The 22048-nt window shown below is 41.2% G+C and overlaps 1 protein-coding gene across 1 annotated transcript; it reads right to left on the bottom strand.

The window, feature by feature from the left end:
• Nucleotides 1–10120: 10120 nt before the first annotated feature.
• On the bottom strand, nt 10121–20920 carry cln5 (CLN5 intracellular trafficking protein). Its single transcript, XM_039745365.1, has 4 exons — nt 20710–20920; nt 18203–18377; nt 17285–17510; nt 10121–11181 (listed from the first exon to the last, which is right to left on the bottom strand). Exons 1-4 carry the CDS (start codon nt 20835–20837, stop codon nt 10670–10672), a joined length of 1041 nt encoding a protein of 346 aa, XP_039601299.1. The 5' UTR covers nt 20838–20920; the 3' UTR covers nt 10121–10669.
• Nucleotides 20921–22048: the final 1128 nt, after the last annotated feature.

The following is a 22048-nucleotide window of genomic DNA, read 5'->3' as shown; positions in this document are numbered from 1 at the left end:
TTTGTTTCGTTTAGTCTGGATACATATATGATTCTGGCCAATTTCAGCAATGATAGTGTAGAAAATTACAGGCCAAATGTCAGACTCAGCCTGCACATAAGGAAGCATGTGAAGAATCTGTTGCAGTGTGCAGACAGCCAGGATATAATGTATGTTGTAAGGCCTAAAATTGTAAAGTAGTGTTAATTATTGAGCTAATTGTATACTGTGTATATAAGTGAACATTTTAGTGTATGTATTTATCATACGAGTGGTCTTTTATTTATATATATTTATATATATATATATTTATATATATATATATATTTATATTTATATATATATATTTATATATAAATATATATATATATATATATATATAAATATATATATATATATATTTATATATATATATATATATATATATATATATAGAGATATATAGAGATATGTATATGTATGCATATATGTGTGTTTGTATATACTGTAAACATACACAGTATACACACACCCCCCTATATATAGTATACTGTATATACAGCGATCATTCACAGTTTTAAAACCACTTGCCTGATACTGTGTAGGTCCCCCTTGTGGTGCCAAAACAGCTGTGACCTGTTGAGGCATGGACTCCACAAGACCTCTGAAGGTGTCCTGTGGCATCTGGCACCAAGTCACTAGCAGCAGATCCTTAAGTTTAAACCCTGTAAGTTACAAGGTGTGGGGTCTTCATGGAGTGAACTTGTTTTTCCAGCACATCCCACAGATGCACAATTGGGTTGAGATCTGGGCAATTTTGAGGTTAAGGCAACACATTGAACTCTTTATGTTCTTCAGACTATTGCTGAGCAATTTCTGTGTTGTGTCGGGGCACAACTGCTGAAAAAGGCCATGGCCATCAGGATATATTGTTGCATTGAAATGGTACATGTAGTCTGGAACAATCTAAATGATGGTGGTACATGTCAAAGTAGCATCTACATGAATCCTGGGAAGCAAAGTTTCCCAGCAAACATTGGCCAGTGAATCATTGTCACCGCCGGCTTGCCTTCTCCCCATTGTGTATCCTGCAGATAAAAAAACGCACATGGCTATTCCCATGGTCTAAAAGAAAATGCGATTCATCAGACCAGGCAATCTTTATGGCTCTATAAGACAGCTCTGACACTCTTGTCTATAGTAGGTGAACAGGGTCAACAGTGAACAGGGGTCAGCGTAGAAACTCTTGACTAGTCTGCAGCTACGCCAATAGGCTGCAATGTCCTGTGTATTCTGAGCCCTTTCTCTCATGGTTAGCATTTAGTTTTCAGCAATTTGTGCTACAGTAGTGCCTCTGCTGGACCAGACCTGATGGACTAGCCTTCGCTCCCCACATGCATAAATTAGCCATGGGAGCTCATGATCTTGTTGCCAGTTTACCAGTTGTCCATCCTTGGACCAATATTTGTATTAAGTACTAACCATTGCATACCAGGAACACCCCACAAGACCTGCCATTTCGGAGATGCTCTGGCCCTTGTTAGTCACTCAGATTCTTATGCTTGTCCATTTTTCCTTCTTCCAACGCATCACCTTCAAGAAGTGACTATTTACTTGCTACCTAATCTATCCCACCCACTAAGAAGTGCCATTGTAATGTGATCAAAGTTATTCACTTCATCTCTCAGTGGTTTTAATACTGTGGTTGATATGTCTGTGTTTGTGTATTTATAATATATATATATATATATATATATATATATATATATATATATATATATATATATATATCCACACACACAGTCATGGCCGAAATTATCGGCACCCCTGGAATTTTCCCAGAAAATGCACCATTTCTCCCAGAACATTGTTGCAATTACAAATGTTTTGGTAAACACGTTTATTTCCTTTATATGCTTAGGAACAACACATAAAAACAAAGAAAAAAAGCCAAATCTGACATCATGTCACACAGAACTCCAAAATGGCCGGACAAAATTATTGGCACCCTCAACTTAATATTTGGTTGCACGCCCTTTGGAAAAAAATAACTGAACTCAAGCACTTCCTATAACCATCAACAAGCTTGTTACACCTCTCAACTGGAATTTCTGACCTCTCTTCTTTTCTTTTGCAAACTGCCCAAGGTTTCTCAGATTTGCAGGGCGCCTTCTCCCAACAGCAATTTTGAGATCTCTCCATAAGTATTCAATCGTATTTAGATCTGGACTTATTGCTGGCCACTTCAGAACTCTCCAGCGCTTTGTCTTCAAACATTTCTGGGTGCTTTTAGAGGTATGTTTGGGGTCATTGTCCTGCTGGAACACCCATGACCTCTGACGCAGACCCAGCTTTCTGACACTGGGCCATACATTGTGCCCCACTTTCTTTTGGTAGTCTTCAGATTTCATGATGCCTTGCACACAGTCAAGGCATCCAGTGCCAGAGGCAGCAAAACATCCCTAAAACATCTGAGAACCTCCTCCATGTTTGACTGTAGGTACTGTGTTCTTTTCTTTGTAGGCCTCATTCCATTTTCTGTAAACAGTAGAATGATGAGCTTTACCAAAAAGCTCTACCTTGGTCTCATCTGTCCAGAAGACGTTCGCTCAGAAGGATTTTGGCTTCCTCAAGTATATTTTGGCAAACTCCAGTCTGGCTTTTTTATGTTTCTGTGTCAACAGTGGTGTCCTCCTGGCTCTCCTCTCATAGCATTTCATTTCGTTCAGATGTCGACGAATAGTTCGAGCTGACACTGTTGCGCCCTGAGTCTGCAGAACAGCTTGAATATGTTTTAAAGTTGATTGGGGCTGTTTATCCACCATTCGGACTATCCTTCTTTGCAGTCTTTTATCAATTTTTCTCTTTCATCCACGTCCAGGGAGATTAGCTACAGTTCCATGTGTTGTGAACTTCTTGATTATGGTGCGCACAGTAGACAAAGAAACATGAAGATCTCTGGAGATGGACTTGTAGCCTTGAGATTGTTGATATTTTTCCACAATTTTTGTTCTCAGACAATTCTCTGCTCTTCTTTCTGTTCTCCATGCTTAGTGTGGCACACTCAGACACACAACACAAAGGTTGAGTCAACTTTTCTCCATTTTAACTGGCTTCAGGTGTGATTGCTATATTGCCAGCACCTGTTTCTTGCCGCAGGTGAATTCACACGAGCATCATATACTTGAAATAAAACGATTTACTCACAATTTTGAAAAGGTGCCAATAATGTCAGATTTGGCCTTTTTTCTCTCTTTTTTTGTGTTGTTCCAATGCGCATAAAGGAAATAAACATGTGTATACCAAAACATTTGTAATTGCAACAATTTTCTGGGAAAATTCCAGGGGTGCCGATAATTTTGGCCATGATTGTGTATAATATATAAAATGAACAACAACCTCAAGTTCTTAGTAGCTTATCTAAAAAACAATCATTCTAAAAAGTATTATTTAATATAATGTATGCATATCCAGAGTGGTTTGTATGGTTTGCTGCTTAATTTGTATTTTTCAAGGAAGCTTCGGGAAAGCATCCACAAAAGCAGGTTCTGATTTGGATTGTGTTGCATTTGCTACAAATCTTTGGCAGCTCTCCCAGTTGATCTAGTGTGTTGTGTTATTTTCTAGTGTGTACTGTATGTGCTGGTTATTGCTTCAGTTTATGATGATTTTCTCTTAAAGTAGTTCCACTTGAAGGCATTGATCTGTGTCTTTGAAGTACCCTCTGTGGTCTCCATGGGGGCTGCTTTACTTGAATCAGTATTTCACACACCACCAAAGTTAAACAGTGCTGCAGTTTTGTTTGCTTTATCTTGTCTTCATTTGTTTCACTAATTTGTTTAATTTGTTTTTTCAACTTTGTGCTACTCTGTTCTCACTTTAATTTTGATTTTAGTAGTGCAAAAATACTTCTAACAAACGATAATGCATACTAAAATGATAAAAGGAGTCTATTTTCTCAAAGAGGCCTTTGCACTTTGTGCTAAATCCACTAAATAGATTTCATGCAGGTCCTTTGCTTGTAGCTAAGGCTGTAAACTGTACTTATGTGACTTATTGTGTGATCCTTATGGCTTGCGACTCAAAGTGAGGCAGTTGAAGGTAAGCAATAAATATGCAAAAACATCAATAGCAGACACCTATATAATATTTACACATAACTGGGACAATAAGGCGTGTGCTGTTTTTGTGAACTTTTTTTTGTAATTACCCCCTCATCCCAACTTCTGGAAATTTCATACATAAAACATTCACCCTTTACTGCCCTGGCAAGCAAACTGTGAATACTAGCAGTGGCAGCCGCATAGCAGAGCACTTGCATGTGTTAGGCTCCATTATCACGCTAAGCCGTCACTGTCAGGGTGTAGAGGTGCGCAGTTCCCAGTCATCTAGGTTTTAGGAGAGTATACTCGGAGTCGATTAGCTCGATATCGGTTTGGGGTTAGTCCTCTAATAACACTATAGTAGTCTGGGTAGATCAATGTTAATACGTGGAAGTGTCCAGGCTAATCCATAAAGGCTCCAGAGACTCCATCTTGTGTGCAACGTGTTGTGAAGGCTCAGGAACCCGACTTGAATTGTGTATGCAGCCTGGCATCTGTTCAGTTTGTTGTGGGGCTGCTTTAGATTTTTGGAAAGTTCTCGTCTGGTTCTGAATACTCGCACTGTAAATGGCGCGACAGGACAACATGAATGTGCTTGTGCTTTCTGAATTAACTTATTCTTTGTGAATTTGCTATATATAGCTTGTACAGTTTGCAATCCATTTCCTGAAATTTTGCAAATCTATCATGGTAAAATATTTATATTTTTCTACTTAAAAAGGCGCTTTTCATTATTTGAAAATGAGTATAGTAGTAGTATTTCTTTATAAAAAAAATGTCAAGTTGTAAAGGTTTAGCAAACAAAAAGCTGATTTATAATACTACACTGGAGACGACATTAATGCTTACTCTGAGTATCTTGTATTAGCATCAAAATGTGTAGTTTTAGAGGTAAATATTCTTCCATGATTAACATTTAGTTGAATTCATGTTCATTATGTATTATTTTGTACAATGGTACTAAAGAATTAAAGTGTGATGTGTCCATGGTCCTTACCCCACTAGTGCTTTTGCTCTTCTTCATAACGAGTTGCTCCCATTAAATATGGCCGAGCAGCACTGCAGACAAGTGAAGTAGCTGAGCTCCTATGTAATGTGCTGTCAGGTTGTGGATGTCCAATGGTGGAACTTGACAGCAACCGTGAACCTGTGACTTCCTGACATGGAAGGAGAGTGTTGGGCACGTGCATTAGTGTAGGTGAGCAATGGGGGAAAGGGAAGATAAAACAGACCTTGTGCTAAGACACTACTTGCAAGTCTGCCAATTTGAAAGAACGTATTGTCTGTCAAAATGTGGAATCTGTAAACCAAAAAGAATTGTGGGGGAAGAGATGGATCGCCTTTCATTTTAAAGTGTGTCTGTTTGATTCTTTGGCCTTTTTGATAAAATTCAACCTTGTTGGTGTGTGTGTACACATCAGGTTGAATTGCTTTATTTTTTCAGATTCCACATTCAAGGCCGTTGGCTCATTTAACATTTTCAACGCTGCGTAGCCCAGTTCAGGGTCTGGGCAATCCCAGCAACAAGTCCGTATGCCATTGTGCCCTCTGCCACACAATCAGTAATGACTGATCCATCAGTACAGCCCACGTCACCATAAATTGGAATGAGTGGGTGTGCAAATCCTCAAGACATCAACTTGTTTGACTTGTTCATTGAGGAACTGAAGGGGGCCCGTCTTACTCGTACTGTATTTGCTGTGTTTGATTTATTTTATTATTATTTTTATGATTTTAACTTTTCGTCTTCCATCCATTGATTGTATTTAACCATTCATGTTTCAGGACATCGGGTTCTTCTTCCTGCATTCTGTAGCCCTGTCCTCTGTGTAAAAACCAGACACATTTCTGCCACACAAGGATAAATTAATCAAATTAAAATGTATTGGATCATACAGAATAATATGAAACCTGGTGTTAAGGACTAAGATGTCTTAGTCTTTGGTGCTTCACCCTGGCATGTAATTGTGAAGTGTTGTTTTGTTGAGTTGGCATCCACTTTATTTCAGAAAGCAGACTGCTGAATGTTTGGCAGTGTCCAAGTAGTTCTCTGCTCCTTGGGGGTCCTGCCACCAAACACTGCACCTTCTTACAATGTCATCCTCTGCCTGGCAGTGTTGTTAGTTTTGGTTCTAATTCAGGTAAAAACGCCTTTGTTTTGCATAGCATAATGTAACCGACAGCTGGATTTGGCACAAATGGAAATGATTTGGGAGAAAAGAGATGAGAGTTTGCGCCTTCATGGCAGGTGCATTTTCAGTACCAGCACGTTGGGTGTCCTTCAGTGCACAAGCTGTGGATTTGGAGGGGCTTCTTTATCTTGGCTTTGGACCCTGCAGTGAAAGGGTGAGCAGTAGGAGGCCATAGCTCCTCTTTATAATTGATGGTTTTCATATTTAATCCTAAAGAATTGAAAGTGATTACTGGATTCAGCTTAGCTTGCCAGTCCAACCAATTCAAAAATAAGCACTTTTAAAGATCTGCTTTAAATGTCCTAACTTGTTCTTAAATATATTTCTCTTTATTCTTTCGTTCCTGTATTGCTATAAAAAGCAAATGGATAGCAAAAAGTGAGTCTGTTAAAAGGCTTTTCTGACTTTTTTTTTCTCCTGTTGTCTGTTTAAACAGTTTGAAAATAATAAATTACTCAGAAGCAGACGTCTCTCCGGGAAATTCTTTTCAGAAGATGCTGTGGTTGTGCCTCTCTTTTGAAGAGGCTTATTGGAAATGGAGCTTCTCAATGAGGTGACACACTCGTCATTTACATAGCTTGCCAATGTGTAACATACTCGGTCAGACATCTCACCTGCTCCTGTGGAATTCTGGGTAATGCAGTTTCTACTGTCATTTTACCAGCACATGCACATACTTTGTTTGGGTGGTCCTCAAACTCTTCTCTGGTCATTTACTAGCTGGTCTGTTTTTCCTGTCTCTTATTTTACATTCAGAACAGCGCAGCAGTGTGATATTTTTTTTTTTTGACAATTATCAGACATTCAGCAGTGTTTGTATTTTTTTCTGCAGCTTTAAGTGCTTAACTGTCATTTGTATTTTCCTCATTCATTTTCCCTTTTTCAGTGTAGTTTACACTCAGTATTCACAGTATCATCTCCAGACAGAAGAGCAGCTTCAGTGACAGACTGCTGTCACCGTCCTGCTCCACTGACACACTGAGGAGATCGTTCCTCCCCCACACTACGCGACTCTTCAGTTACACCCCTCGGGGCCAAACATTAACATTGTACAAAATTATTGTCAGTCTGTTATACCTTCATTGTTATCACTCTTTAATTTGATATTGTTTTTTTTATCAGTATGCTGCTGCTGGAGTATGTGAATTTCCCCTTGGGATTAATAAAGTATCTATCTATCTATTTATCTATCTATCTAAAACTGACAACAACAAACTGAACAGGCACCAGACAAACAGCACAGTATGCTGAAAGGCTGCAGCCACATTAGCCTCAGGCTCACTACTGTGCTCATTACTAAATAATAGATTCTGTAATCCCAACAGCCGGAAGAACAGAATGAAAATTCTGAACATGAAGAAAGTAAAACCAAGTTTAAAAACACTCAATTATCCCCCAATAATCTACTGTGTGGAAATGCCAAATAAAAACAGAAGTGGGTTTCGTGGTCACAGGTTCCAAATTTGAAGTTGACACCTGTAGAACAGCCTCATGTTTAATTATTATTATTATTTTTAAATATAACATGCGTCTGCACGTTCTTCTTACTATATAAAATCACAACAGGGCTTCATTGTGCCATCCCCACTCCACAAGTTGCAGTTTATTACCAAAGAATGTTTGAGTTCAATGGAGCGCAGAACAGACTTGCCTTTTACTAAATGCTCTTCTTGACTCTTGGTATGTCCAGGCTCACCGGAGTTGCACAAACTGGAAACTGGAAAGCTTCTGGAGAGGTCTAGTCAAACAAATTTCTGGAATGTTTATAGTTTTACATCTTAAAAGAATGGTGGGCCACTGAGACAGAAGGGCGGATGCAGACGCCTTTGGGATGGGCACTTAAGCTGGATAGTCATCGTCTTTTTCTTTTTTTTTAAACACTCAATTTTACCTTTTATTACCAAATGAAGATTACAGCTCAATGAACAGTATATGGAATCTAATTATGGATAGAAAAATGACAAAAAAAGGTTAAATAAAAACAATAAAATTAAACTGATATCCTGTACTTCCTTAACAGAAGTTCGAGCCTCTTGGTTAGACGGGGTGCTCAGGTTGGCTCTTGTATGACCGTGGTGACTGCAGATTGGCCTTGATGGCAGTTCTTGCTTTAATCGGACTTTTAGTTGAAGCCCTCTGTGCTCTTTTTGGACAAACAAGTCAGTTGCCTTATGCTGATTATGATTCGGATACAAATGTGGGCTTGGGCTCAAATGGCTCATGTTTTAAAGTAATATTAGAAGGATTTGTCAATCAGAAGTCACACAAATAAATACGGGATTTAGAATAGGAATGATGTTTTCAAAAGCTGCATACCACTACTTGCAAATTTCCATCTACTGTATGCAAAATCATAGTATAGTTTTTGGAGCTAATGCAAATCAATAAAACATATCTATGTTGAAGTGCACAATTACCAGGCAAAATAGGTATATTATGAGGGTGGTCTGTACATTTTTATCAATTTGAGGTAACTTGTGAACTGGCCAGGAAGCCAAATAACACACACGAGACCACCAGACTGCGACACACACAAAATGATCAAATAACAAAACGTACACCTTGCAGCCCGCCTGTACTGGGCCGTGGGTGACAAATCACTGTTAACCTTCTTCAACAAACTACCACTCCTTCTGCTTCTTCACTACCTCTGGCCTCCCTTCCTACTGCCATTGGAGCCACTGTCTGTTAAGAGCAGATTCTGAAATATTCATGCAATTATAATAAATGAAAGTTAATTCTGTGAGATTTTTCATGTAATGACAGAAACCTCAAGGTAAGATTGTTCTACTCACTTATCTTGGCACTAGAGAGTGGAGATGCGTTACATGTCGATTCTTTACCACATGTAAGAAAGCATTTGGCTGTACCCTGTACATGTGACATTGATGACCCTATGAACAGTTAAGGAATGGCATGTTTAACTCAACCACAAAAATGCAGGAACCCCCTAAAATGGAGCCCAGCAGGAATTGCAGACCCCAAGGACGGGACTGAGCACCCCACATGGCTTCATTGGGCTCTGCCCTAAAGAAATCTGAGTGACACGGACGTTTGAATTATTTTCCCCTTCACTGCTCCCATAATTTTACTTGCATATTCATTTTTCTGCTCTCCGCAGATCTCTTTAGATTCAGACATGCAAGTACAGTGATCCCTCGCTATATCGCGCTTCGACTTTCGCGGCTTCACTCCATCGCAGATTTTAAATGTAAGCATATCTATCTTTTGCTGGTTCGCAGATTTCTGCGGACAATGGGTCTTTTAATTTCTGGTACATGCTTCCTGTTTGTTTGCCCAGTTGATTTCATACAAGGGACGCTATTGGCGGATGGCTGAAAAGCTACCCAATCACAGAATGTATTGCGTATTAAATAAAACTCCTCAATGATGTACGATATGCTTCCCGTGCGGTGCTTCGCATATTTAAAAGCTCTAACAGCACGTATTGATTTCTGATTGTTTGCTTTTCTCTCTCTCTCTCTCTCTCTGACATTCTCTGCTCCTGACCGAGGGGGTGTAAGCAGAGGGGTTGTTCGCACACTGGCCTAGAGGATACGGACGCTCCTCTAAAAAATGCTGAAAGACTACCTTCACATCCCTTCCTTGCAGCTGCTTCACATACTTAAAAGCACCTATTGATTTTTGATTGTTTGCTTTTCTCTCTCTGTCTCTGACATTCTTTGCTCCTAAAAACACACTCCTTTGAAGAGAAACATATGTTTGCATTCCTTTAATTGTGAGACAGAACTGTCATATCTGTCTTGCATGGAGCACAGTTTAAACTTTTGAAAAAGAGACAAATGTTTATTTGCAGTGTTTTAAAGTCCCTGTCTCTACAACCTCCTGTGTTTCTGTACAAATCTGTGACCCAAGCGTGACAATATAAAAATAACAATATAAACGTATGGTTTTTACTTCACGGATTTTCACCTTTCGTGGGGGATTCTGGAATGCATCCACCACGATCGAGGAGGGATTACTGTACATCATGTTTAGGGAGTGAATTTAAGGTTACAAAAAGGTCTTTGCTCCAGTGTTTCAGACGGTGGTGGAAATGTGCAGTGTTCAGCTGTAAAATGTCAGCCAGAAATGTCCACCCCCCTTTTGAGAATGTAAAAGTTCAGATGATTCAATTTGGAAGCCTACTGTGGTTGTGTATCTTTGCTCTGTGATGGACTAGGTGCCTGTCCAGGGTTGTGTGCTGCTTTCACCCAGCGCTTCTCAAGTACACCGACACTGACTCCAGCTGGTCTGTGGGGGGTTCACTTCACCAGGATGTGCACTTATTGGTGTTTCTGGCATTGACATGATTAATAATTAGTGTGGCTGGATTGAACAACTGCATAGGCATTTGAAGAAGGTCAAAAATGACAAGGCACTTTCAAGAAGGTGCAAGGAGTTTGTTCCCGATTACTACTCAATTATTGCTTTACCTGTATGAGGTAAAGGAATTTCTTCATATGTAATCTTTATGTATGGTGGCTTCATTGGTAGGTGCCAGTATTCATAATTGTAATACAGGTAGAAGCTCCGTTCCAGGATAACCTTGTCTAAGACTTGTAGCAGACTGATCAGGAACTCTTTAACCGACTGATGAGGTCTAAATGGGTGGTAGAATTTTCGGATGTCTGCAGCCAACTCCTGCTTTCCTGCTTGTCCAAAGATGGAGGAGTCATTCCCCAGAAAGACTGGTTCTGTGCTGTACAGGAATATCTTGGTATAGTTAGTCTGCTGCTTACTGCTAAACGTGACGCCCAGATCTGCTAATTTCCTGTATGTCCGGTGCACAAACTGAGAACAGTCATAAGATTCAAACCACACTGTTGTATTAGGGCTGGGCTCGGCCTGAACCGTCCACGTTTCATAATATATTCCTGTCTCATTGTCTTCACGAACCCATCTGGCCATTTCATTGAACTGAGATCCTAGAAACAGAGGGAAATATGAAGGTAAACAAGAGATTCTAAACATATGTGATTTGGCACAATTAAAGGTAACCACTGCCAATCCTCCCCTACAGAGAGACAGAGAGTGAGAGGTTAGGAGCACACCCTGGTACAGTGCATTGTCGCACCCACCACATGGCAAACCAACTCAGGATCCCCAGATTAGGACCCGAGTGTAGCCATGCAACGGGTGACACCTCAGCACCAGACTAGTTCAGATGGAGTGGACCAGTGTGAGGTTTTTTATGGTGGCTGGAGTGCCAATTCTGCCACCAACCCCTAGGTTTTTCCCTGCAGGTTGGAGGGCCTACATGCAGGGCTGGATGCAAATTAACGTCATACAGAAGACTGAGCAATTGCGGGTTAAGGGTTTACGGGATTCGAACCAGCAATCTTCTGATTGCCAGTGTACATCCCTGCCTCGGTGCCACCACTCTGCCCAAAAACCATCGAAACTTGTGCCACATCAAAAAGCTATGATGCTAGGAAACAATCACATGCTAGGAGCTAGCAACAAGGGCTTGACCATGTCAAATAAAACTTGATGACCTTGTAAACATAAATGATGTGGACACTGACACCCCCGTTTATTTCCTAACCTTTTCTTCTGGGCCATGAGGATTCAGGGGCAAAGTCATAAGAAACCACACCACACTTTTGAGGGGATGTCTGCCACTCATGGGTTTTACTTAATCCAGCTAATCTTTCATAACAATTCAGGAGATATTTATATCTTTAGGCCACTTGGCCGTGGTGTAAGTACTGTAACTTCATGTTCTATGTCAGAAGGCTAACTGGCCACTTAGCCATCATCTTAAAGATGACACTGATGACTTTGAGAATGGCACACAAAAAGCACATTAGTGCTCAAAACACGGACTCATCATGCTAAGGCCAGAAGAATGTGAGAGTGCAAGGCAGTAAGGGTTCTGAGCTTAAGCTGGTCCTGTATCCTCATAAGTGAATGTCACAAAGCATCCCCCACACAGCATCGACTTCCATAGGCTTTTACCTACAGCTGTCTGACCAGATCAGCTGCCACTCAGTGAATACAACAGACAGGGCGGAGAGTTAGCTTTGAAACTCACAAGCCACCTCATGCTTCTCCTGCCAAGCTCTAACAAAGCATCTATTCATTTTCTAAACTCACTTACAGGACAAAGGTCAAGCGAGGTGGGTCTGCCAGTTGATCACACAGATCAAATTAGGCTCATTGTTATTTTGTATTCCCATAATAAGGAAAGGGGAAGGAATACTTTAAGAAACTGATGAATGAAGAAACTCTAAGGGTAATGTTCAAAGATGGAATACCAAATGAAGGTGTAAGAACATGGATAAGCAGGGAAGAAATCAAATGGGCACTGGAGAGCATGAATAATGGGAAGGCAACTGGACTAGATGGAGTAACAACTGAAGCACGCCATTTGTTACGGGAGCTGATGTCAAAGATCTACTGTGAAGAGAAAATGTCAGATCAGTGGAGAAAGAGTGTGATTGTGCCCATATAGAAGAAGAGAGACATATCCAGCATTGTGTCAATTATAGGGGTATATAGCTAATGTCACATACAATGAAAATATGTTAAAAGTATAAGGGATAAAAGGCTGAGAAGAGATATGACGCTTGGGGAAGAACAGTTTAGATTTATGCCAGGATAAGAATAGAGAGAAACAGAAAGGACTGAATATGGTGCTTATATTATAGAAAAGTCACATGATAGTGTGTAACGTGCAAATGTTCGCTGACGACACTGCTATCATGGGCTGCATCAGGAGTGGGCAGGAGGAGAAGTATAGGAACTTAATCAAGGACTTTGTTAAATGGTGCGACTCAAACAACCTACAACTTAACACCAGCAAAACCAAAGAGCTGGTGGTGGATTTTAGGAGGCCCAGGCCCCTCATGGACCCCGTGATCATCAGATGTGACTGTGTGCAGAGGGTGCAGACCTATAAATACCTGGGAGTGAAGCTGGGTGATAAATTGGACTGGACTGCCAATACTGATGCTCTGTGCAAGAAAGGACAGAGCCGACTATGCTTCCTTAGAAGGCTGGCGTCCATCAATATCTGCAATAAGATGCTGCAGATGTTCTATCAGACAGTTGTGGTGAGCACTCTCTTCTACGCGGTGGTGTGCTGGGGAGGCAGCATAAAGAAGAGGGACGCTCACACCTGGACAAACTGGTGAGGAAGGCAGGCTCTATTGTAGGCACGGAGCTGGACAGTTTGACATCCGTGGCAGAGCGACGGGTGCTGAGCAGGCTCCTGTCAATCATGGAGAATCCACTGCATCCACTGAACAGGATCATCTCCAGACAGAGGAGTAGCTTCAGAGACAGACTGCTCTCACTGTCCTGCTCCACTGACAGACTGAGGAGATCGTTCCTCCCCCACACTATGCGACTCTTCATTTCCACTCGGGGGGTAAATGTTAACATTACTCAAAGTTATTGTCTGTTATACCTTCATTGTTATCACTCTTTAATTTAATATTGTTCTTTATCAGTATACTGCTGCTGGAGTATGTGAATTTCCCCTTGGGGTTAATAAAGTATCTATCTATCTAGTTTGTTAGTGTCCCCAGGCAAACAAATGTGAAAATAGATGAGACAGAAAGGAGTACTGGAGAATGTAGGAATAGTTAAGGATGTGTAAGAGGGTGCCTACACTCAAGTGAGAAGTAGTGTATGAATAACAGATGGATTTGCAGTTAAGACTGGGCCACATCAAGGGTCATTAAGCCCATATCTCTTCACTCCAGTCATGGATGTTATTGTTACAGGAACAGCTGATCAGGCTCTTTGGTGCCTGCTGATTACTGATGACATTGTGAAGAATATAGTGGAGAAACCGGATCAGTGGAGAAGAGCTATGGAGGATAGAGGCCTTAAGATTAGTAGGAGAAAGGCAGAATGTCTAAGATTTAACAGATAAGAACAAGATGGAGAAGTCAGCATGCTGGGAGAAAAGCTTAAAATGGTGAAAATGTTCAAAAATATCAGATCAACAATATCAGAGGATGGATGGAGAACTAGATTTAGAAATGAACCATAAAATGCAATCAGGCTGGAAAAAACTGGAAAAAGATATTTAGCGTGCTATGTCACCAAAGAATCACTGCAGGAGTGAAGGGTAAAAGTGTAAAAAAAACAATAGTGAGGCCAGCATTGTTATATGAATCAGAAACCTGGGCAGTTAAATAGGTGCATGAAATGAAACCAGATGCTACAGAAATGACGATTTGAATGTGGATGAGTGGAGTAACAAAGCTTGAAAAGAACAGGAATGGGTTAATTCTAAGAAAATCCAGGAAAGACAATTAAAGTGGCATGGGCATGGCATGGCATGAGAAGAGAGGTAAACAATCCGGGGAACAGAATTGAGCATATGGAGATGCTGGGAGAAGAGGACAACTGAAGAGAAAGTGGATCTAAGCGTGTGGAGTGGGACCCAAGGGAGAAGGGGGTGTCTGGAGAGGAGGTGTACAACAGATGAGAATGGACGAGGCTGGTCAAATAGAGTGACCTCATATGAAAGTGGGAAAAGCTTTAGAAGAAGTAGTAGCATTGTGACGAAATCCAATCATGTTACATAGAAAACTGTATTCTTAAAATTGGCAATTTACACGTGCTAGAAGAGTATTATACACAATTAAGTTGATATAATACTTCACTAAGCATTAAGGTGGAAGACAGAATTAAAAAGGGGTATGCAACATATATTTCAATTACTTTGTATAAGCCTGAAAACACCAGTTTTTCATAAGCCAAAGGTCAGACGTGCTAGAGAGCCGTAGAGTGAGCCCCTCACTTAGAGAAGGGAATGTAAACTCTTTGGTTGTAAATGACGGTATCGAGCGCTAAGATAGTAGGAGGAGAGAATAGTCCTTATCAAACTGCTAAGATGGACAGAGCGGGGTTTGACACCCCCTTAACTAAGAATTTTTGGTGGAATTGATTAGAGGCAGGACTAGAGCAATGGAATTCTACAAGTCAGATGAGGAAGAATAATGGCTTAAATGATAAGAATTGTAATAAAAGAAAAAGATGCTCATTGTTCCATTTGAGTTGAGTCTGTATGTGCGTCATACAATAAAACTTAATTCTGCTGTCTGTTCTCAATCTCCGAGTGCCTTCATTGGGGCTAAGAGTGCCCGTGTCAGCCTGCTGCAACAGTCTTCCCTTCTTATGCTTCATAAATATTTTTAGTTTTATCTACAAAAAAAAATAGCAGCTTGTAAAAATAATGGAGCACGTGTGCCACAGTAGGAAAAAGATGATGGACCTTGTTTAAAGGAAAAAATGTCCTGGTAAGCCACTGAATTTGAATGTAGTGACATGCAAGCTCAGTACAGAATGAAGCAATTGAAGGTAGCACCACAAGTCTTCACCACCACCTCAAAATCCACCAAGTATACAGTGGCCAGGCTGCATGATGGCGGTCACCAGGGGCCTCCAGAAAGAAACAGTTTCTGTTCCTACAGAGTACAAGGCAACTGGTCAGAATGGCTAAATCATGGTTCTGAATGACTAAGGCACACCTATTTTACTCAGGTGGCCATTCCAAGGTGTAGTGACCAGGGGCCTCACTTAAAATGCTTGCATACACAGAGATAGGCTTGAGAAGTGCGCACATTACTTGCCACACAAACAGCTGAATTTATAGATGAAAAGTTGATGGAGAAACATGTATATTTATAGCATCTCTGACTCATGCCTAGGCAGCAGTTTGGAGAAACTGGGAAATGTCAGCATCCTTGATCAAGAAGGGTAATGCAGTCAAACCAGCTAAATGACGACTTGCACACATAGTTCAGATCACTGAACTGATATTATATTTTATGCATTAACGTGATAAACATATTACACCTCGGTCAGTTTATATCAGCTACCTGTTGTCACTTCTCAGAGAACTGGCCAACTGGTCATCAGTATCTCAGCCAAGCTTCACCTCCATCATGCCTGCTGGGCTGGAAGCCATCAAATGACTGGTCAGAAGCTACATCCAGTTTTTGTATGGTGTTGGCTATACATACATACAACACATTTTTTACCAAAAATAAAAAGGCCATTTGCAGCAGTGTCCAGTTCTCCAAATGTAATTGGAGCAATTTATTACACTCATATTGCAGAGTGGTGGCTCTGAGGCTAGGGATCCGCACTGGCAATCGGAAGGTAAATGCCAAAAGGGACTCTGCTCTGTTGGGCCCTTGAGCAAAGCCCTTAACCTGCAATTGCTGAGCACTCTGAGTAGTGAGAAAAGCGCTATATAAATGCAAAGAATTATTACTATTAAGGTCATCTAGTAAGAATGAAGCTTCTTTTGTTAACAATGAGCAGTGACATTCAGTTAAAGCACAAGTCATTTGCGATGCCAAGATGTGGCTGAAAAATGTTGTGTCTCTGTGGCCTGGGCCAGCCCGTTATTCATTTATTTTGAGGCAAGCAGCTATGGGAAATGTGACAGAGCTGTAGCTGTAGCTTGTTGGTAAGGTAACCAGCTCAACCCTCAGTGTTTTGTATGGCCTGCACTATTCACTGTAACAACAACCACGTCTTTACATGTGCCATGTGATGGTGACTACCCACTCAGATGATGGCATCTTACACCTTTCCCGCACCCCCAGATCACAGATGACTGAGACAGCTATCACATCGCGCACAACCTTGCGCTGTCAGTTGCGGAACACAGCCAGATCCTCTTGAATGCAGGTGGTAGCGTCTTGATGTGTAAGGAGGGAGAGGTTTCTCTAACAGCCAAAGAAGTTCTCCAGCATTGTGACTGCATACTGTATGTATTAGGATGGTTATCTTTATATAGAATACGCTACCGTGGCTGTCCATTTATCTGCATCACAGAAACAGGTCTCCATCCTGCCCATTTGTAGGAGGACCATGATTCAGTTTTAATGGCTTTAACTGCTTGACCAAATGTAAGCCAATAATGTGATACACGTCAGCCTTAAAGGGTCACACAAAGTAAAAATGTCTTCTGTTGCAGGTAAGATTCATTTGTAAAAATAGAGGAAGGAAGACCACCTTGCCAACATTAATCACTTTTCACTGTCGTCATGTTTTTACCTGTCATTTCAGCAACCTGTTCCAAGGTCCCATTCTGCATCCAGTGAAGGTCATCGATTCCTTCATAGAAGCATGCTGCCCCCTGATTACACCAGAAGGGGGCTTCCAGCTCTGGTCTTAGGTGGGGGAAAGTGCAGTTACCCAGCTGGAAGAGCTCATACCACTCCATCGTGTAGTTTCTCCCAGTCAGAGAACTCCTGAAGCCAATGGCATCGTGCATGATGTGCTGAAAACACAGAAGACGGCCTTTTATACTGCATGTCCATACAGACTCACCTTAAACAGTCTGACCCCGACTTCAATTCAAAAGATGAAAAGAGTGCTCGGGGCAGAGGGGTATGTACCTTAAGGATAGTCTCTAGCCTTTCATTTCTTGTTATTCACACTTTTACTCCTTTTCTCATGCTAAACCTTCATTTTATCTGTTCAGACTCATATTTTCTAAATCTGTCATAGTATCAGAGGGGAAAAGAAACCCATTTTAGACTATAAACAGATCTTACAGCAATTCCAGCCCTTGGCGAATGATTGGATGCATTTATAAGTGGAGAACAGAAGAGCTTTGTTTAAGAATCGCAATTAAGTTTACAGGCCATTACTTCAAATTATCAAAAGTAAAATACCACAAAACTGCTTAATCCAATTGATGGCCGAGCTGTGCCATAGCCCATCTCTGCAGTACTAGGAGTAAAACATGTGCCAGTCTACTGCAGAACCCCTTGTGCAAACTCGTACAAAGTGATTTTAGGAAACTCAAGTAACCAGTGGAAAGCATCAAGACACAGTAAGAACGTGCAGCCTCCACACAGAGAGCCGGCAGGTACAGGATAGAAAACCAGAACACTGGATCTGTGAGGCAGGCGCTCTAACCACTATGTGCATTATACCTTGTTATACATAAATAAATTCTGTACGTACAAAATGTCCAAGGAGGTCTCCGTACTTGAATTCCCACACGGGTGTTTGCAGACGAAACACCTGAACCCTGTCGCTGTCTTTCATCAGAGGAATACTTCCATCTGGGGATCCCGTGGGGCAGAACGGGTACAGGGCTTGGCAAAAGGAATCTGTCTTGGGCCGGTGGTCAAAACGCCTGCAATGCAAAGTATGTTTATATATACAACTGCATTTTCATAAATGGAGTTTGTTTTTACAGAATCACTCTATATTCTGTGTTTTTAAACATCCCTGAGTTACTGTATTCTCTTGTGACCAAAACATAAGGCTGCTGTTATCAGCTGAGCAACCCTGAATGAACACAGACCCAAATTCACAGAGGAATCGTGAAGTAACCAAATCTCTGAGGAGGTGGAAAGAAACCCCCTTGTGCACCGACACATGGGGAGAACATGCAGGGTGCTGAAGATGTGGGGTAGCAGCACTAAACACTGCACCACCATAACACTCTAATAACACATTAGATCTGATCATCAACCCTTGGATGTTACATTTTAAATGTCATTTTTAAAAGAGCATGTTAAGATAAACGTATTTCTTTTAACCAGGGATGCCAACACCCTTTCAGTCTGCAATGTGTTTGTTTGTGCACATAAACGTTACCTTTCATATTCCTGCTTGTCTGATTTTTGCATTTGGCACTTTATGACTCCCCTTCAATCACCACAGACAGTAAGCCCACTAGCATTTAGGGAATACTGTTCCCATGTCTTGGTCCATCCATCCATTATCCTAACTACAGGGTCACGGGGGTCTGCTGGAGCCAATCCCCGCCAACACAGGGCACAAGGCAGGAAGCAAATCCCATGCAGGGTGCCAGCCCACTGGTGCCGTGTCTTTGTATATTTATAAATGTGGAACAAGTTAAGATCATTTCATGCTGCAGCTGACTTATTTACCTGCTTCACCTACTGCTCTTTGTCACCCATCTGCATTTAGATATTACTGGCAGCCAACAGCAGCCATGCTGAAATTTGCCTAAAGTCTGCTCCTGAATTTGGTTTAAAATGTTTATTGTCAGGCAAAATAATTGCTAGAAATTTCTGTTGGTGTTACATCCACACACATAACAAGGTAAAACACAATTAAGGAACACAATATACAATACATAATAATAATAATAATGCATTTTATGTATATGACACATTTTGATGTGCAAGGAACTTATAACAACATTACATCAAGAAAAATACATTACAGAAAACACAACTATGTAATGCAGAATTACACCCCTGCCCTGTAATCAAATATTGACATTTATATTCATCTGTTCAGCAGACACTTTTATCCAAAGCGCCCTACAATGGAGGTCAATATGATCAAGTAACATCATTCTGGGAACAAGTATTAAAGGACAAGGGTATAAAGGTGATAACCAGAAGTGAAGAGAGCAGAACAAATCTAAGTAGTTACAATTTGCAGATTATAAAATCAAACTTGTACTATCAGTTAGATCGAATATATCATGTAATTCCTGACGAAATACACATCACTTAAATTGGATGGATTTCAAAATCGGGAAGTGGCAGAGATGAATCAGAGACTGTGTTTAACCAGAATGACTGTAGTAGGAAAGAAACTGTTTACATGTATAGCAGTTCTTGACTTTAGTGATCACTGACGTCTCCTCAATGGCATCGAATGGCCTCCTGAATTTTGGTTATGCCATGAAGTACAAAATGCACACGTAAAGTAAATCAAGGACAGTCTGAGGCTATACAGTTACATTATACTTGGCTATTTCATTGCTCGTTTCATTTTTTATCTCAGATTGTTTTGTGACTGGCGACTCTAAACTGTGTGGTTGTGCTCTGTCAAGGTTTAGCATCCCAGTCAGTGCTGGGTATGAATGGTAACTCAGGTGCAACCACATTGCCAGTGACTCCCTGCACGACTGGGATGGAGACAGAAAGTTCAGAAAATGGATGAATGAATTGTTTACCATCAAAACTGATTTCCAATCACTCCTTCCTCTCTTGCCATGGGAAGCAGTCCACACTCTCACGAACGGAGTCAATTTTGACTGACCAGTTAATCTAACGTAAAGATACAATTATGTCTGTGAGTGGACTTTGTACCTGTTTGCGCCTGTTTTCGGACAGATTTCTTTCATTTGATCTTCTAACAAATACTTCACCAGCTCAAGCTAAGCTTGTTTAAATCTGTACAGTCACTTCGTTCTGAAAGGTCCCCATTAAGGCAGTGAACTCTTATATGCAGACACCGCTGATGACAAAGTAATATGTCAGTTCGAACCGTTGTAGTCATTAATGCGTCCCACACGTTGGGGACCAAGAATTCTCGGGACCTGGCAGCTGCGGTTAGCGCTTTGCAGCCGCCAGAATTGGCAGCATTCCTACAGAAAGTCTAAGTTAAGCATACAATTCACCATGTGTGCGTTTTAGTGGAACTGTAAGGTTACGTCCCGAATAAAGTCACTACATCGCACTTGGTGGCGCAGCACTCACCTGTACGGAACCGGCCAGGCTCGCTTCACCTTCCCGTAATCAACAGGCTGTTTGGACCGCGGCGAACACCACATCGCCGTGCACATGGCCGCCAAGAGCCACAAGTGCAGGTACACCGACCCAGACATCGGTACCTCCGCGGTGCCCTCGACCACACACGAAACTGTCAAGGCAGCGCCAGTCGTCGAGTAGGGAGTTTCTCGCTGTGTCACGTGATTCGACCACAGCCATGTGACGCGGAAATGAATCAAAACAACGACCCAAATTTGAAGTGTTAAATGTGCTCATTGTCTACTCTGCGCACAACGGCAGTGTCGCCGAACTGAAAAGAAAAGCGTAAAATATGCCGCTGGTGCTGCGTGATTGTGCTGAGATTCAGACTCGCACAACCTCCATGCCGCACGTGAACTACCATTAAACACAGAAATACGTTTTTCCATCATGGTACGTAGATTCGTATCAAAAGTTACCGGCAAATAATGTGCTTGCCCATACAGAAGGTAATGCCAGAAATTACTGTTGTGTTACTGCTGATGTGTTTTAATACATTAGCACTTTATACTGGACACAAAACAATCGAGGTTTAATACTACATATGTAAATATATGGATGCTACATTGTACAAATGCAGGCCGTCAGTGGAGCTGAAACCAAGTTAAGTATTGGACCTGTTCTCTTTCTTACTGAGGATGTGACCACACAATAAAAAATATGGGATAACCCTTATCTCGTAGGTTCATTAAAATATTACGTACGTACGAGATAAGGTTAGATTAAAAAAATACAAAAGTGCTCTTCGAGGCTAACTAATTACAACTTCGCCGAGGCGCTTCAATTTGACGTCACTTCCATGTAGCGCGGTGATATAAAGATGTGGACGAATGGCCTTTTATTTATTAAAAAAGTTTAGGATGGTTTAGGTATGTACTTTATGTTTACAGATATAAGTCTGTGATGCGGTTTCAGTGTCATCTAACAAGGCTGCATATTCTAGCATCGAGTTCCCTCTACGTAACCCGCCGCATTTGGCTTAATGTAGGAACAAAGTGCGTGCAGCACAAAAGAGACCGCTCGCCTACAAATCCACCTCCGTGCATATGTATATCAGTTAAGGTAAAGCCCACGTCTGGGGTGTAAGGGAGCGCAAAAAAAGCGGCTCCGAAGAGGTAGGACGATTTGTCAGATAGGCTTTTGTCCACCAAAGTCGTATAACTTGCAGAAAGCAACGTGCACAGCTAAATATATGTGCCCTTTGCTTCTATATTAAGGTGACCATCCGTCCCCGTTTTCCGAAAACTGTCCCCACTCAGAAACATGTCCCCGTTTTCAGCTGGTTCAC

Source organism: Polypterus senegalus, chromosome 2 (assembly GCF_016835505.1).
Source record: "Polypterus senegalus isolate Bchr_013 chromosome 2, ASM1683550v1, whole genome shotgun sequence".
In the NCBI taxonomy this organism is placed as follows: Eukaryota; Metazoa; Chordata; class Cladistia; order Polypteriformes; family Polypteridae; genus Polypterus; species Polypterus senegalus.
This window is presented reverse-complemented; position numbering and strand designations above follow the sequence as displayed.